The sequence below is a fragment of the Lissotriton helveticus genome, chromosome 11, assembly GCF_964261635.1.
Source record: "Lissotriton helveticus chromosome 11, aLisHel1.1, whole genome shotgun sequence".
Taxonomy (NCBI): Eukaryota; Metazoa; Chordata; class Amphibia; order Caudata; family Salamandridae; genus Lissotriton; species Lissotriton helveticus.
Genome location: NC_136072.1, coordinates 1,065,471,812 through 1,065,489,228, shown reverse-complemented (window position 1 = coordinate 1,065,489,228; position 17,417 = coordinate 1,065,471,812). Strand labels below are relative to the sequence as shown.

The window sequence follows — 17,417 nt, the reverse complement described above, 5'->3', positions numbered from 1 at the left end:
TGTGCCTCGCCCTAAACACTACTGTGTCATAATATTCTACAGACGTTTCCACAACATGGAACTTACATTTTGAAAAATATTTAATTTGTGTATATGAGGTTGTAGAAAAGATAGGTTAAAAGTGTTTACTGCTGATGTGTCACCTGCTAGTCACACGTTTGAATCCTGGCAGGCCACACTCTGCTTGTCACCCTTCTGAGGTCAAAAAAAGTGAGCACCATTGAGCTGCGCAATAGCAAAACTATCATGTCAAGAGCTACAGAACAGCACAGTTTTTTTTTTATAAGAAAAGGTCATATAGTTATAGCAATACCTTCCAATGAAATATAATGACCTGTTCCTCAGTGTGTATTCTGTCACTTGAAATGTTTTTTAATCTGTGAAGAAAGCATTCACTTTAATTTGTGGTCAAGTCCTGAACAATACACATGTACTCTTCTAAAGTTTTACCCACTGAATTACGTGAAAATTCTGAATTTGTTCACTTAATTTGTGTGGTAAAAAATAGGATAATGGTTAAAGAATAGAGATTTCTGTTATTTATTTTTGTAGCTTGTTCTTCTTGACAGAATCTTTTTGTCTCTAAGATAAAATCTCAGAGAAAATACATTTCAACACAGACATCATAATAAAAAATAATTTACCACAGACTGTTGCAGATTTCACAATAGCCAATAACATAGGGAGTGCCACCATATATTGACTACATTAAAGTGTAGAACATTGCTTTCTCTTAGCAATGCAAGCCAGAAACAGTCAAACTCATCAGCAGTAGTGAATATTCAAAGTAAATGCAATAAAGTGCATTGATTGTAAAAGATAAATTAACTCCTTGTATTTATTATACGTAGGAAAACAGACCAAAGCAGTAAAGTGCAACGACAATAGCAGCTATTCAAGGCAATTAAAAATAGAATCAATGTTATATTACTAGAAATATCCTGGGATGTTAACATCTTTAAATAGCCAACCGTTCCTTTACATTACACTACAAATCAAAAACAGTAACGTGCATCAGCATAACAGGTATTTAAGACCATTACAAAAAAAGTGCTTTAGTATTGAAAAATAGAATGTCTAAATATACTACTAGTTGCAAAACTAAACAAGCACTGGCTTAGCCAATAGGTCTCACCTTTGGGACCTTATAAGTGTTTAACCGTGCAACAGTTAATGTTGTTGCACCAAGGATATTGTGCTGCATAACTAAATACGTATAAGGTCCATGCCAATGCTTGTTTTCTGTGCCTTTGATCCGGATCCAGAGCATGCTTTCTCTTGAGCGATTTGAGATTTCTGACAGAACAAAAATATTGTAGTGCAGTATTATATATTCTCTGAAGCTTTCTGGTTTCAAGCAATGTAAGCATTGTAAGGGACAGGTGCCCATCCTGAACCTCTGTTCCATTTGCCTTTGGCGATTGGGTTCGGACCATAATTCCAGGTCCTCTGACTTCTGTCTCTGCATGCACACCAAGGCCATCACGGAGTGGGAAGCTAAGTTGTTCATGGCCCGGTCCCACAATGACGGGCGGAGCAGTCCTCATTCAAGTCTGGGTTTTAGGTCACTGACCTCACATTATTTAAGCAAAATTAGATTCTTTAGGAATATTTGTGAACGCAAAATTCTTGGTGAGTGTTCATGAAAGTTGTAAGGAAGGGGATGTGTGTCGGGAGCAAATAACTCGGTCATGGCTAGCAGGGCCTAATCAGCCCTAATAATTCAGCAGAAGTGGCTGGCTCTGCAGAGAGATTGCAATAGAGATTAGCGGGGAAAAACGGTCAAACAGTCCCAGTGCGAACTCCGACTAATAAACATGAAATAAGAGGAGCCCCGGGGACTTCACAATCACCTGTCCCAACGTGGAAAGCCATAAACATGAAAGATCCTTCAAATATGTGTCAAGGAGCTCTTCTGCTATAAGGCTGAAAGATAAGAGGAAAAATAAAATGCAATGCAAGATGTTAAAGTCAAGCCGCCTTCTAACGCGCATTGGGTGGTATTCGAGAAAGGCACAAGGCACAAGGAATGAAGGCAGCTTGATGTGCCAGTAGAGAGCAAGGAAGGTTAGGTTGATAAAAGTGAGAGGCAAAAGAAAGAGAAATAAAACGTACCGATCGATTGCAATAAGCAACGTGGTCTCTGCAGTCCCGATGAAAGAAGTGAACGAGAGGTAGAGTCAGGATATGGCTTGGCAGTTCGGCTGGACTGTTCCCATGAGGCACAGGGTCAAGACTGATTTGCATATGGCCATGTCTGAACTGGGGTGGCTTGGTGAGCAAAATAACGATGGATTAAACCCAGATCTGTGACTGGGGGGTGAATGTTTTGCCATTGTGCAACATTCTGTCCATCATCTTGTGTGTTTTGCTGTTCACCTTATGTGGGAAGGGTATGCCCAGACGTGGGTCCCTTGCTCACTAAGCCACTGGAGTCAAGCTATCCTGGCTAAAGACGGCTGATAGCCAGAAACCGGTCCTAGGATGCTTGATTCCAGTCCAGGGAAGACATGGCTTGGCAGTTCGGGCTGGACTGTTCCCATGAGGCACAGGGTCAAGACTGATTTGCATATGGCCATATCTGAACTGGGGAGGCTTGGTGAGCAAAATAACGATGGATTAAACCAAGATCTGTGACTGGGGGTGAATGTTTTGTCATTGTACATCATTCCGTCCATCATCTTGTGTGTTTTGCTGTTCACCCTATGTGGGAAGGGTATCCCCAGACGTTGGTCCCTTGCTCACTAAGCCACTGGAGTCTAGCTATCCTGGCTGAAGACGGCTGATAGCCAGAAACCAGTCCTAGGATGCTTGATTCCGGTCCCGGGAAGACATGGCTTGGCAGTTCGGGCTGGACTGTTCCCATGAGGCATAGGGTCAAGACTGATTTGCATATGGCCATGCCTGAACTGGGGTGACTTGGTGAGCAAAATAACGATGGATTAAACCCAGATCTGTGACTGGGGGTGAATGTTTTGCCATTGTGCAACATTCCGTCCATCATCTTGTGTGTTTGGCTGATAAAAGTGAGAGGCAAAAGAAACAGAAATAAAACTTACCGATCGATTGCAATAAGCAACGTGGTCTCTGATGAAAGAAGTGAACGCGAGGTAGAGTCAGGATAAAATTAATGGCCTCTCACTCGACATCTGAAACGTGATGAGTCATCCATGGCTAACGAGTAGGCAGGCCATAAAAGAAATACTGATAAGCAGACTGGGACAGGGATAACACGAAGAAATATAAATAATAAAAGCGACAGGGCTGAAAGGGTGATAGTAAGAAAAAATGTAATGAGAGAAAAATAAAATAAAAGCAGTGACGAGTCAGAGCAATAGTTAGAGGGAAGCTGGTCCAGAGGACATAGAAGAGTTCTTTAGAGGCCAAACTTGTGGAAAAATTATTATGACAGTCGGGAAATAGGGAAAAGGAAAAACAAGCATTGGCTGCGCAGCCGTGAAAGTGATGCGGCCGTGAAAGTGATCGCGGGCTGTAAGGGTGCCCGCAAGCGATGCATTTAATGAGCCATGACGAGAGAGGAAAGCCAGATGGCGCCTCTGCTCGTAACTATGCGCGTAACCACACGCTCGAGGCCAGACAAAAAGCTGTGGTCGGCTTTTTAAAGCCCACTCACTAAATGTCTTGCCAGTGCAGTGCATGCGCTGGCTCAGGCGAGACCTAAAAAGGAAGGAGTAAACTATATTACTCAAACATTCCCAGTACGTGCATTTGCATTTGTCACCTAAACATAATCTTAAAGTACGATTTATGACCAGTAAATTGTCCTCACATAAAATAATAGCAGTCAGCCTGCAGCGAAGTAGGCATTCAACAAGGTTAATTTATTAAGAGACACCTTTAAAATTTGGCCAATAGCAACATTTATTTCAGTCGAAAAAAGAGGAGTTATTAAATTTAAAGTTGTGGCCCGGGCCCGACACCCATATTTTAAGAAGATAGGGTGAAGGATCTTCTTCGTGCTGTCCAAAAGAAAGAGCAAGGCATGCAGAAGATGGATTATGGTGCATTTAGATTACATAGATATAGACCTTTTCAAAAACAATTTCAGGGCAAACGTTCACAAAACGCCAAGAGTGTTCCATTCCAATGTGCAGTTTAAAAATCACAAACATTATCTGTCTATTCAAAACCTCAAACAGGTGATGATATATTTATTTTTATCTTATCCACTAGGTTTTTTTACCGAGTTCTTAGTCACTAGATAAGCAGTGTCCTGGTTAAAATATGCCAAACGCGCCATCCCTTTTAATTCCTGTTAAAGTTGGATAGACGTAAGGGCCAGTACACTTCTGGTAACGGAAGTCTGTCGAGGATAGTAGCCAATGAGCACAATGCTGCAGTTAATTTGACCAATGTGTGCTTTTTGAGGACCTCCCTGGCTAAATATGAGAATTTGGCTTTATATATAGTGTACTATAATTGGTAAAAATAAGGAACTGCACGCACGTTGGCAAGTACATTCCGTGTTACAAGATGACATTCTTAATGAATGGCTTCAGTCATCGTATTAGCAGGCATCGCCAGGAGCCTTTTTATGCACAATCCTTTTAGAGGGCCCCACTCCTATCTTTGTTCAAGTGCGAACTCTTGGGTTAATAATTATCCACCGGCCGCTCTTATGAGTGGCTCGAGAGAATATCTCCCATAGGTAGCATCAAATCATCCGACATTGACAGTGCCCATTAAGGAACAGCTCAAAAAGGAGAAATGTGTTGACCAGTTCAGCTTGGAGTTAAAGTTGAGCCCCAGTTATAATAACGGACCTGTTCAGTGCTTGGTTATTTAAGCACCATTAAAACTTAGTCTACTTTGCCGAAATCATCATGTTTTGGTTCTGCCAACATTAATGATTAGATAATTCTGTCTCGAATAATAATCTCCAAACAATGTGTCCTTTCTTTGCAGACCAATCGGGGTTTAGTCCAGCAAGATTACAGCATCTGCATACAGTAAGCATGCAACATGCTAGCTGGTAATTTAAGAAAAGGAATGACTGTAAGCTTATTTTTTAGCAGACTTCCCAGGGACTGTTAAAACCAAACAAAAGATGTGCTAGAACACACCCTTCGAGTAAACTGTTTTTAATAGGGAACTTTCCGGTCAAGATACCCTTCACCATTAAATCCACTTGCGTCCAGTTAGTCAACTGCTGAATTGTATGAAGGAAAAAACAGGGTATTTTCAGGGCCTGAAGTTTGTTTCAAAGAGTACTACAGTGAACCATTTCAAACTCGAGCGAAAGTCCACAGTACAACAACGAAGTCTTTATGTTGCGTCAGAGTTCTTCACTATTTTGGCTTGTATCCATAAGACCAGCCCATGATCAATCGTGATTTACAACAAGGGGTGGTGATGGACAGAGTCTCTGAATTAAGCAGAGTACTCTCACCCAGTCAAGAGATCAGGGCTAGATCCAACACCGTTTTTTAGCTCATTGCACCATCCCAGTTTCAGAACCTGGCTGTATGCAAATTAGTCTGTCCCTGGCCCAGTGCATCATGGGAACAGGGCAGACCAGACTACAAAAGCCAATTCTTACACTGGGAAGGAAACAAGCTTCCGGGGACGTCAGAGTTCTTCACTATTTTGGCTTGTATCCATAAGACCAGCCCATGATCAATCGTGGTGTGATTGGGAGGGAAGCCTCCCTGCTCCGATGGATCAATTGTTAATGTTGTTAATGTTTAGTCTCCTTCCGTCTGCGTAAGTTGAATGTAACTGTGGTTCTCATTTTTCTCTTCAATACAGCTTTTCATTTAAGTGAGGGAAGCCAGAGTGTTTCAGCGTCAAATCTCCTTGGGAGCTCTACTGCAGCTTGGACAGATCTCCTGAACTGTGCTCATCTACAAGTATTTCATGTGTGCAGGAATGTTTATTCCAGAGTTCCTTTCCATATTTTTAGAGAGCAATCCCATACCCTGCACATAACTGAACTCCAGTAATGTATTTCAAAAGCGAATGTGCCATGACAACTTCTTCGAGGATCAGGTTTGCACCTAAAAATGTGTTCTGTGTGTGATCAGATTCTGTAGGAACAAAAATCTTGAATTGTCCAGAAAATTAGTCATTTCTTGGGTTTGGTTTATAACAAGTACTGAACTTGGGTCAGAATACACCAGCTGCTTAGGAAAAGAGTTTGCAGCAAGTATTGTACCACATCCCTCCATGGTGGCAGAACACCAGGTTTCAAGTCCTAGGTATTTCTTTGACCATCAAATGTGTTCTAAGAGATGTAGGCTTGGTTTGATTCGGTTGAACCAATTGGACTAACTCACTTGATAAAAATGATTTACAGTCCTAGGAGGGTGAGCATAAAATATGTCTTAAACATATGGTGACAAATATGATTTCATGGGAGACTGAGCCTCATCAGTCACTGAATGCTAATGTTTCTCTTGCTAGGGAAAGAGATATTTTGGTTTGAGACCCATACCCTCGAGTGTCCTGTCCCGATTGGCTATGGTTTCATGCATTGTGTCCATCTCCCTCTTCAGACCAGTAAACTCTCACAGTATATGTAAAACAAGGGAATTTTATGCACTTTCTGTTTCTTAAAATACCTCTGTATTATTTAGGAGGAATTCTTATGACAGGCATGCTGGCTCATAATGTAATGTGATTATTGATGATGGTTATGTGTTGCCTGCTGGTTACAGGCTTTAGTGCTGGCAAGGCCAAATTAGTCTTCATCCTTTTGAAGTCAATACATTGATGACCATTACTGTTAGTGATAATAGCACCTAATATTTTCTACATTGCTGGAAAACTACAACAGCAAGGGCATTACAAAAACAATGTAATATTTGTGCAACCTTTTTATATGTGCATCAATTATAATTGTTCCTATTTTATCACCTTTTCACGTTTGCCACCTGTATCATACTTATGTTCTTTTGTAAACAAAAAAATGAAATTGTGAGTTGATTTGTGAAGTGCACACAGTAAATCTTAAAAATTCTGTCAGAGCAGCGCAGTTAGCTAGTAACAGCAAAGCCATTACATGACAATATATTTTTAGGGTCTTACGAAAATATTAAGTATTTTTTTCCTTCTGAGGACTTTTTTAGATTAGGTTAACTTGGCACTATAAAGCAATAGTTGTCTTGTGCTATCAAGGGCATCGTATGCAAATGGGATGGCAGAAGGTTTGAAGACTCATACCTATGAAGAAGAATGCATTTCATACACTTCTAATTCAGGTACCTGTGAGCCAGATTTGTAATATAACATATCAGTTGTTGTCAAGGCCATGATGAACATTTGCTGGTCAAGGAGGAGGTGGTGTCTAAACGTATCGCTTACTAAACACCAGGTTTTTTAACCAAGTTTGCTTCAGAATGTTCCATAGTTTGATATGCAATTTAAGATGATAATGTGAGAATTCATGGTGACCTCTATTAAGAGAGACCCCTAAGATTTTCTGTGTTTTCTGAGGAGATGTTTGGTGTGATTTGAAGCTTAAGGCTAAGTCAAACAAGACAAATCTAACATCTTTTAGAAGACAAGACCAAGAGAAGTACAATATCATATGTATAAGAATACAACCTAACGCTAAAGTTTCAGACTATGTTATTAAGCAGCCTCAGCAAGTATTGAGGGGCCATTGACAGAAGTGAACCCTGGGGGATTCCACATTGAATGGACCCCGTTTCATTTGCTGTCTAATGCTAGTCAATAAAGGCCAGGATATTTTAAATCCTTCTACAGGGCCCTTTAGCTAACTTAGCACTAACCGAATCAATAGAGTCCATACGATTATTCGATAGCAAGAATAGGACTGACATGAGTAAATAGAAGAATGGATATGATTAATAGAAGAGTAAAGTATTACTTTACTGTGTCCCTCAGACCAACTAGAGGTAAAGCATCCAAAGCTTTAAAAAGCAAGGAGTATTGACTATTTTAGGCACTCTGGAATCTGTTGATGTTTAGAGAAGCCTCTGAGTAGCAGCTAGATTATACTATGATGAACTAACTATGCCAACTGTGATTACTGCTGGCAGTCGTTTCCCGGATCCTTCTAATCCCCAGCACTGTATTACGGTTTGTCATTGAAAACCTTGTATGTGCTGATGGATGTATGACATTACAACGCATGCTTTTACATCGCATGCCTTTACAACGCGGTTTTTACAACGCATGCCTTTACAACGCATAGTGCTTTTGGGCGCTGGATAGTGAATTGTTTAATTTACTATTCCAACTCCAGTCCCCGTGGATAGTAGGGAAGGTGTTGGATAGTACATTAAACCTATTCCCTATCCTAGAGCACCCCCCAGCGCTATGCGTTGTAATGGTTTGTGTTGTAAAAGTTGCGTCGTAAAGGCACTGCGTGGTAAAAGTTGCGTTGTAAAGGTTGTTCACCGTGCTGATTCATTCGTGCACACAAAGAACAGTATTAAGACAAGATTTGGGTCTACAGGCGCCATTGGGTGATTTTAAAAAGCCTGCAACAAATGTCCAGGGAAAATTAAAGCAAAATTAACAATGTTCAAGAGAAAATTGAAGGTGGGCAGTAAACGGCCAGTGTTCTGCTACTTCTACCTTCTTTGCCTGGTTACTGTTTTTTACTTGTTGTTGGTTCTCCTTGACTTCTACATCCTCTCCTGTAGTGATTAGCACTAACAGAAGATCGGAATCTGTCATGTGTGACTGGAAAACAGGCTCAATATTGGAAAAAGGCCGACAGTTGTCACGAGGAACTGTGTCTTGCAGATGGACTGTGGCGTGCATGCCTGTTGTCATCATACTCTGCACATAGAGGAATACATTATAATTAAGTCTCCCAGTTTCCATTTTTACTGATTTTTACAGATAAATACATATAGACAACAATGTGTTTCCTGTCTGTATTTATTTTTATAAGGAGAAAAGTACAGAAAATTGGGCATCTTTTCACTGACTCTCCCACCCAATAGACGTGCAGATTGTGAGCATATGAAGTTAAAAAAAAAACAGCATGAAATTTCCTTACATTACTGCATAGCTCAACATATGTTTGTGCTATTATGCAAATATTTTCATTCGGGTTTGTTGGTTTATTAAATTTGGTTGCATAATGTGCTAAAACTGGACAGGCATCAAAGCATGAGTACACATTTATTAGTTAAATAAACGTGGACATATCAGTGCTACTACTTCATTTATTCTCAAAACTCAAAAAAATTGATAAATACTGATAAGATGGCTAAAAAGCAAGTATGGATATAGATGGAAATGTTCCAAAAATAAATTACATAAAACGCGAGCACTAATTATGATTGCTAATTACCCCAGTAATGTATTTCAAAAGCAGATTTACCATGCAGGCTTCTTTGAAAATCAAGGTTGTATTTTCTGTGTTTGTTCAGATCCTATCGAATCCGGAATCTTGATTGTCCCGAAAATTGGTCGTCTTTAGATCGTTACAGTTTTGTGACTCATTGGTCTTCCTCTCTAAGGCGTATATCTTCTTACCTTTACAATTCTAGTTCTAATACAGGTGCTAATTTAAATTTTATTTGCCCTTACTTGTAACTAAAAGAACATTTGAGGCTGGTCTTAATAAGCCATTTTGTATCCAAATTTTGCCCTAAGGTCGTCCCTTGTTGTCTGTGGCTTGTATTTCATTCTGGGGGGCTTTGACCTCCTCTTTTATTGTCAGAATTACATAAAATATAAAACTAAACTTAATCAGAAAATCCCAGGAAATAGCCTAAGTGAAAATAAATCGAAAAATAATCCTTAAAGGAGTACTTGTACATGTTATTTTCAGCACAAGGATAGTGGCATAGGAAGGGGAATAATGAAATCCCCTCTCTCCTAACAAAAACAATGGGCACTGAGATGTATTATTTACCCATCTTTTTACAGGATATTGTAACCTTCATCCTCTAAAGCATATTCATCCCTTACCACCCCCTGTGACAGCCCTAATTGCTCCAGGGATTGCACAGAGGGCGGCTATGTTATAAAGTGGAAAAGTAAAACAAAAGCTATTAAGTAATGAATTAAATCACATTGAAACCAGCTAGACTGACCCTTTAAGTTTAATCGGTTGGAACTCCCTGACGAACAATGCGCTTTTTGTTCTGTTCCCAGCACAGTTATCAGTGTCCTCAATTGGTTGGCGTGTCCGTGCAGAATGTGGGTCGAATAGAAGATTTGGTAAAATAAACTTATGTGAAGGATGATAACATGGGATGCGCTTTTGTGTGCATTTCAAGCTAATATTATTCTGCTGTGTGCAAAGAAGCTTGTGCAAAGCCGAAAAATATTAGCACAGCACACAACTTCCCTAACTTCTGTGTGGATAAAAAAACAGAACTGTCTGAAGTAAATGTTCATGCTGTCCTCTAGGCTTACATAATCTTTCCCCTGTGGAAGATGGAGTGTGGCAGCCCGTCGTTCAGAGTAAATTACTTCTCATTAAAGCAGTGCACTATTCAGTCTGATCCAAACTTCTTTGTTCAATCAGAGAGCTTTAAAATGGAACAAGAGCTTACAAAACTAATGTGGAGGGTGGCCAAAATATAACTTGCTTAGCTAGACACAAGGAAGCATTCGCCTAAACCTGCAGAACTCAAACCTCCAGGATTAAAAAGAGATTGTATTTGTATTTTGGGTTTAGGAACCTTCTGCATCGTATTGTTAACCATCTGTGCCTTTTTCAAACCCATTGGTAACTCCGATCAGTGCCTTTTCTGTACCTGTTTACTGAAAGATTTCTATTTTTATAAACTTTACATTCTTTGCTAACTTGTACAGCACTTCATGCTATTTTCAAATAAACTTTAATCGTTGTGTGAAATTTGTGAAATACTCTTTATTTTTGTGTACCCTTTTTTTCTTATTTAGAAAAGTTAAATGGGAGGGAGGCCAAAGTTCACTTCAGCCATGGGTCTGACTCCCAGTGGCTGTTAGCGGGGTGGGGGCAGAAGCGAGGATAACTTCAATCGTAGAGCTGTGTCCCTACCTCCACCCTGTCAGGGGCTGCCAAATACCCACCATATAAAAGAAAATGGGTTGAGGTACTACTCTTTCTTCGCATTGCCTGATGCCTGCCACCTGCAATTTTCCCCCAAGAGCCTGGCTCCCACTGTAATCTAGGGTACTTGACCCTGACGGCCTAGGTGAACAAGTGGTAGGGTGGTACCAGGGATTATGCCTGGGCAGATGCTGCATCTGTCCAAGTGCATCTGCAGGCCCACGTCTCAAATACAAATACACCCCTGCATTGATTGGGTTGGTGTGAATGCCAAAGACAACTTTACACAGTTGAATTGCCTCTTGATGTCATTTCGAGTTTTTTCAAATTCCAGTACAGGAGATGGACTAATATATGTGTTTACAGGAACATCTACAGTTGTAATTTAAATACAAAGACACTTAGTAGAAACCGTTCAAATGCGTTTCTGCTTTACTAGCCCAGCCTGCCTTTTTTAAATCTCGCCTCAACAGCACATGCGTTCTCTCTTTGAGACCTTTTGTTTAAAGTAGATTTATAGACTGCCCATTACTTACCACTGGTTGACTTCATTGTCACTCTCATTTCCTTGCGTCTTATTGGTGAGCTGCTGTAGGCTTCCTTCCTGTTAGTGTGAAGAAATTACTTCTGTCCTTCCACAGCTCAAATTGTTTAGGCACTACTATTTTCTTTGTTATAGCACTGTACTAGAGCGCATATTTATCAGCTGTTTCCCTCGTGTACTTCTTCTCTCTCCATGTTCCTTTCTGTCTGTGTTGACCTGCCCCCAACTGCTCTCCTTACTTCTGTTGTCGGTAGTGCCTTGCCCTCACCCACCCATTGGCCATGTTGCATTGCTCCCATCCTCCAACCAATTATCTGTGTTATCTGTGTTGACCCACTACCAACCTCCCTCCTGTTGTCCGTGTCGACTTGACCCCATACTCCCTCCTGTTGTATTGGCTTGCCACCACCCTTCCCTCCATTTGTTTATGTTGGCTGCTCTCACCCAGCTTTCCCCTGTTGTCTGGGTTCGGTTGCCCCCACCCACCCTCCTATTGTCCGTATTGACTTGCCTGCATCGTCCCTCCCTTTATTTGTGTTGGTTGGCCTACCACCCTCCCTCCTGTTGTCCATGTTGGCTTGCACCCATCGTCCCTCCCTTTGTTATAGGCTGTGGTATTGCAGACTTAGGCACCACTCAATTATGGCCGCACCTGTGCTTCTGTTAGAGTAGGGAGGCTCTACCACAGCCAGTTCGTATTCAGTTATATGGCCTATATATATCCCTTCTAAAATGGCGCTCATGCTGAACGGCGAGGCACGCTAAAGATTAGACAGGAGTACCCTCCCTCAGGTAGGCTTAACAAATATGGGATGCATGTGAATTGCTATTGACACAGTGATGTCATATATGTATCAGGTACAGGCACGCAGATTATACTACAAATGAAACAAGACCTGCTAACAATGGGCAGTCTTCATTAAACCCAACACTCGTACTGGCATGTATACATGAGGCATGGGCACGCGGTAAGGTCTCATAACACTTGTGCTACTCCTCAGAGTGGCATGTTATACGGGCTTGAGTCTGACTAAATGAGTGCAATGTGCGACGAGAGACATGGGCCGGCACGTGAAGTGTAAATATTCTTACGGGGATACCATATGTAAAGTACGCATGCCATACCAGGATTCACCAATAACGAGTTATTGTTCTAAATATGCGGGTTGAATGAGAGATAAATTAGGTGTGCGTGAAATCAGGTTTGTAGCACACAAGCTACGGGAATATACGTCTCACAAACGAACAGGCCCTAATTAACCTGGCATTCAACCTGATATAAGTTACAGCAAAGGCAAATGCCGGCGATGATAAGAAGTTGGATGTCATAAGTAAATGTCAGATTAAGTACTAGGCTATCTTTAGAAATATGGTGTATGTATAAAAGGGGTGTTTGGAGACTGATAGTGAATATAGAAATAGACATGTGGGTACAGATGCTTTTTATATATATATATATTGCTGAAGGGCAATTTGTTTTCCATATATATATATATATACACATACATATCCATCAATAGAGTCGCCCCATGGGAGAAGCCAAACAGGTAGGTTAATGCTTCATTTATTTACGATGACAATGTTACATGCAAGCACCCAGCAAGGAAACCAACATCCAAGTCCTCTGCCAGCCAGACGCGTTTCAGGATCAAACTCCTTTCTTCAGTGGCTTTGCTGAAATGAAGCGGTGTTTACCTGCACACTTTTAAATTTTCAAGTCCCCGCCTCAGTGGGCGTGGCCATTCCCATGGCCTTATGGCTCTTGTATATATGTGTGTATATATATATATATATATATATATATAAATCAATCTCTCTCTCTCGGCCGCCAGACAAGTTGGTGGGGCAATATAAGGTAAGATTTGAGTCCTTTTCACATTTTGGATACAATTATGTACATAATAATGTAGGTAGGAGTTTTTACAAGATGCTCTCGTTATCTTATCAGACATTATACTTATGGATTTCTCGATCTAATTTTGATATAGCATATACACAACTTTATTCTGACCACTAGTAGAATTCCAATAATGTCACAATTGGTGATACCAGCACATGCATGTGAGAGGGGGACTTGACTAACATCTGGACACAATACAAAATAGTGCTAGTATTCTTCACAACTAATGCCATACCATTGGCTTTATAAGATCGCCTGATAACATCTCAATCATGATACAAAAATATTATTTTTACTAACATAGGACTGAGTAAAATTACATTAACTTTCCGAAACACAAGGTGTCTTATGGGTTTCGGATCCTGGTGGCGGAATCTTATGTATTCAGGTGCTCTTCCCTAATTATGATTATATTTATGTTTATAGCCTGAAGAAGTCTGCTGCTACAGTTACCGTATTAGACGAAACACGTGTTGGCAAAATGGAATAAATGGATGTGTAATAAAGAGCATGTGTTGAAAATACAAACTCAACTTCTGACTTTTGAGTTTTCGGAGATCCTCTTCTTTGACGTTTGGAATCCTTCCAGCAGAGGAAGGGTTGGTGGCTCTTCCTCCTCCTAGAGCACCAGATACTTATAGACGTTCTAAAAAACAATCTAACTGTGTGTAATTGAGTCTACTGTGGTAGTGTGCACAGTTTTCCCCAACCACCACACTAACATGCTTTATGTGGAGAAGTGTGGCTCACCGATTAGAGCGGCAGACCCTGAGGCTAGGTCTGGCCCGGGACCAGGGTTCGATTCCCGACGTGGCAGGATCTTGGGCTCAATGTCCACGGACTCGATAATTCTCGCCTCGGTGCCTACTCTAATCATGGGTCCCACTCTGCAACTCTGGGCAATAGCTTGCTTAATCTCCACAACGGCCCCAAAAGCGCTAGGATGCTTGGCTTCACCTTGGGGGTGCCCAGTAAGGGGCATCTCACAGGGAAAGCCAGGAAGGGTTCCACAGCGGTATACAGCGCCAGGATGCCTGAAAGGTGATAGTGCGCTTTACAAGTATACATACATTTACACATTTTTTATCTGTACCTCACACAGGCACAACTTACTGACTTTTCCATATGCTTGTCATAATAGAGTCGGGTCTACTGCCGTTTTTGTAAACTTTTATAATAAACAGATTGGACCTATGGCATCAGACATAATGTTTCCTAATGGACCACTAAGGCTGATTGCCTTTTACGTTGGCTTGTCACTATAACTAAAAGCAGGCAAACTGCATTGAGCATGAGCTTTCCCACAAGGGAACAATTGGGCATGCAGTAACATGATTTGCAAATATGTGCATAGTTAGTCTATCGCATGGGCTTGTCAAAGGGGTAACTGACATCCAAATCCTTGCCTAAAACAGTAATCTGTGAATTTACATATAATCAAATACCTGTCGACAGCGTTTGGCACAGTGCAATAACAATCCACCCTTAAAGGCCTATTGCCTATTTAGCATCCCGGGCTGTGATGTGAAAAGAACATCTATGAATGAGAGCTATATTACTGTTTAGTTCAGATACATTTCATAATTGATCAGCCTTGAACCTTGGTCTAACACCAACTCGGGCCTAGCTTACTGACCATGAGCTTGCATGAGTGGTATTTGGAGTGTATGTTGCTTTGAGCGCCGTGTAATTATGTAGCATATAATTATTAGGCACTGAGTGGTATTGTGTGGAGTGTATGTTGTATTCAGTAGAGTGTAATTGTGTGGCGTGTAATTATGTGGCACTGAGAGGTATTGTGTGGAGTGTGTGTTGCATTCAGTAGAGTGTAATTATGTGGCACTGAGTGGTATTGTTTGGAGTATATGGTGCATTGAGTGCAGTGTAATTACGTAGCATATAAATATGTGGCACTGAGTGGTATTGTGTGGAGTGTGTATTGCATTCAGTAGAATGTAATTATGTTGTGTGTAATTATGTGGCACTGAGTGGTATTTGGAGTATATGTTGCATTGAGTGCAGTGTAGTTATGTGGCGTGTAATTATGTGGCACTGAGTGGTATTTGGAGTGTATGTTACATTGAGTGCAGTGTAATTATGTGGCGTGTAATGTGGCACTGAGTGGTATTTGGAGTGTATGTTACATTGAGTGCAGTGTAATTATGTGGCGTGTAATTATGTGGCACAGTGGTATTGTGTAGAATGTATGTTATATTTAGTATAGTGTAATTGTGTGGCGTGTAATTATGTGGCACTGAGTGGTATTGTTTGGAGTGTATGTTGCATTGAGTGCAGTGTAATTATGTGGCACTGAGTGGTATTTGGAGTGGTGGTTGTAGTGGTGGATGTGTTGGTGTTGGTGGTGGACATGGTGGTGGTGGATGTGGGGGTGGGTGGATGTGGTGGTGGTGGAGGTGGTGGTGGATGCGGTGGTGGTGGACGCAGTGGTGGTGGACATGTTGGTGGACATGTTGGTGTTGGTGGTGGACGCAGTGGTGGTGGTGGACGCGGTGGTGGTGGATGTGGTGGTGGTGGATGTGGTGGTGGTGGTGGACGTGGTGGTGGTGGACGTGGTGGTGGTGGACGTGGTGGTGGTGGACGTGAAGGTGGACATGGTGGTGGTGGATGTAGTGGTGGTGGACATGATGGTGGTGGATGTGGTGGTGGTGGTGGACGCTGTGGTGGTGGATGTAGTGGTGGATGTGGTGGTGGATAAGGTGGTGGACGTGGTGGTGGACTTGGTGGTGGTAGTGGATGTGGTGGAGGTAGACGTGGTGGTGGTGGACGTGGTAGTGGCCTTGAGGTGGACGTGGTGGTGACCGTGTGGTGGTGGTGGACATGGTGGTAGGTGGTGGACGTGGTGGTGGTAAAGGTGGGTGTGGTGGTAATCCTGCAGGAGTCTGCCAGCAGGCTGTGCAAAATTCAGCAGCGCCTCTAGGCATTTGTTGCAATGCACGGACTTCACACAGAATTTGGCATCACGGTATAGTACACAATAAAACATTTCTTAGCACATAATTAAATTAGAAGCTCAAAAGAGCTCTTTCAGCATCTCTGGCAAGTGTAAATGAACAGCACCATAAACCTCTAAGAAACGAGACCAGAACGGGTAGGAATGCGTACAGTGTAGTTTCTGTAAGACTTTCTGAAAGTGACCCTAATCAGGACATGACTAAACCTTTCATGTCTATTTTACAACATCTAGATAGCAAAAGACTGGAATCCAATGATGAAAGCGGAGGTGACACCAAAGTAGCAGGAAGCAACAATATAATTTATGGGCGCATTACCTCGGCTGTTTAATCGGGTGTGATCTTGGGCATGACAGCCTTCGGCGAGCAAAGCCAGAAACGGCGGGGCCCGGGGAGCGGATTCCTTTGAAGTCTGATGCCGGCTGCAAGCAAACCAGCATGAGTGCGGAGAGAGGCAAATGGTGTGCAAGTACTACGAACAAACATTCAATTTCCTAGATCCTAAAAAAGTCAAACAGAACCATATGCATAAAATGCAATCATATGGAGGAATGTACACACTCTAATGCACACATAAGCTGGTTCACACACGTGCCCATACAAGCATGAGCACACACACACAAACACACATGTATAACTATAAAGATATACAAAGTATGAGGAACCCAAGCCGTAGACTTCTGAGGGGGTACCCATACTAAAATATATTCAGGAGTGTATCCAGCACAAACACGTGAAGGAAGGTGCGCATACGCAAGTAGGCATGCACAAACTAACACAAGCAGGCCCACGTAAACGCATCCACGAACATTAGCAAGGTATCCAACATGCTCACCTAAAATTAATCAATTATATATACGCATTCTTAACTATATGCAGGAAGACACACAAAACGTACACACACATATTCAAAAAGACGCCCCCTTACACACTGGCCCAAACATACACCGGAAGGCATGGACCCACTTGCTCACACAAACGTTTGCAGAAAGGTACAGAGACACGTAATAATGA

General features: G+C 41.7%; 1 protein-coding gene across 1 annotated transcript in view; it reads left to right on the top strand.

Annotated features, from left to right (window-relative positions):
• Positions 1-10,810, top strand: part of RILPL2 (Rab interacting lysosomal protein like 2) — a 79,718-nt gene extending 68,908 nt beyond the window's left edge. The window contains exon 4 of the mRNA XM_078667606.1: positions 5,770-10,810. Coding sequence (XP_078523732.1) covers positions 5,770-5,785 — 16 coding nt within the window. The 3' untranslated portion in view covers positions 5,786-10,810. The remainder of the gene's footprint in view (positions 1-5,769) is intronic.
• Positions 10,811-17,417: the final 6,607 nt, after the last annotated feature.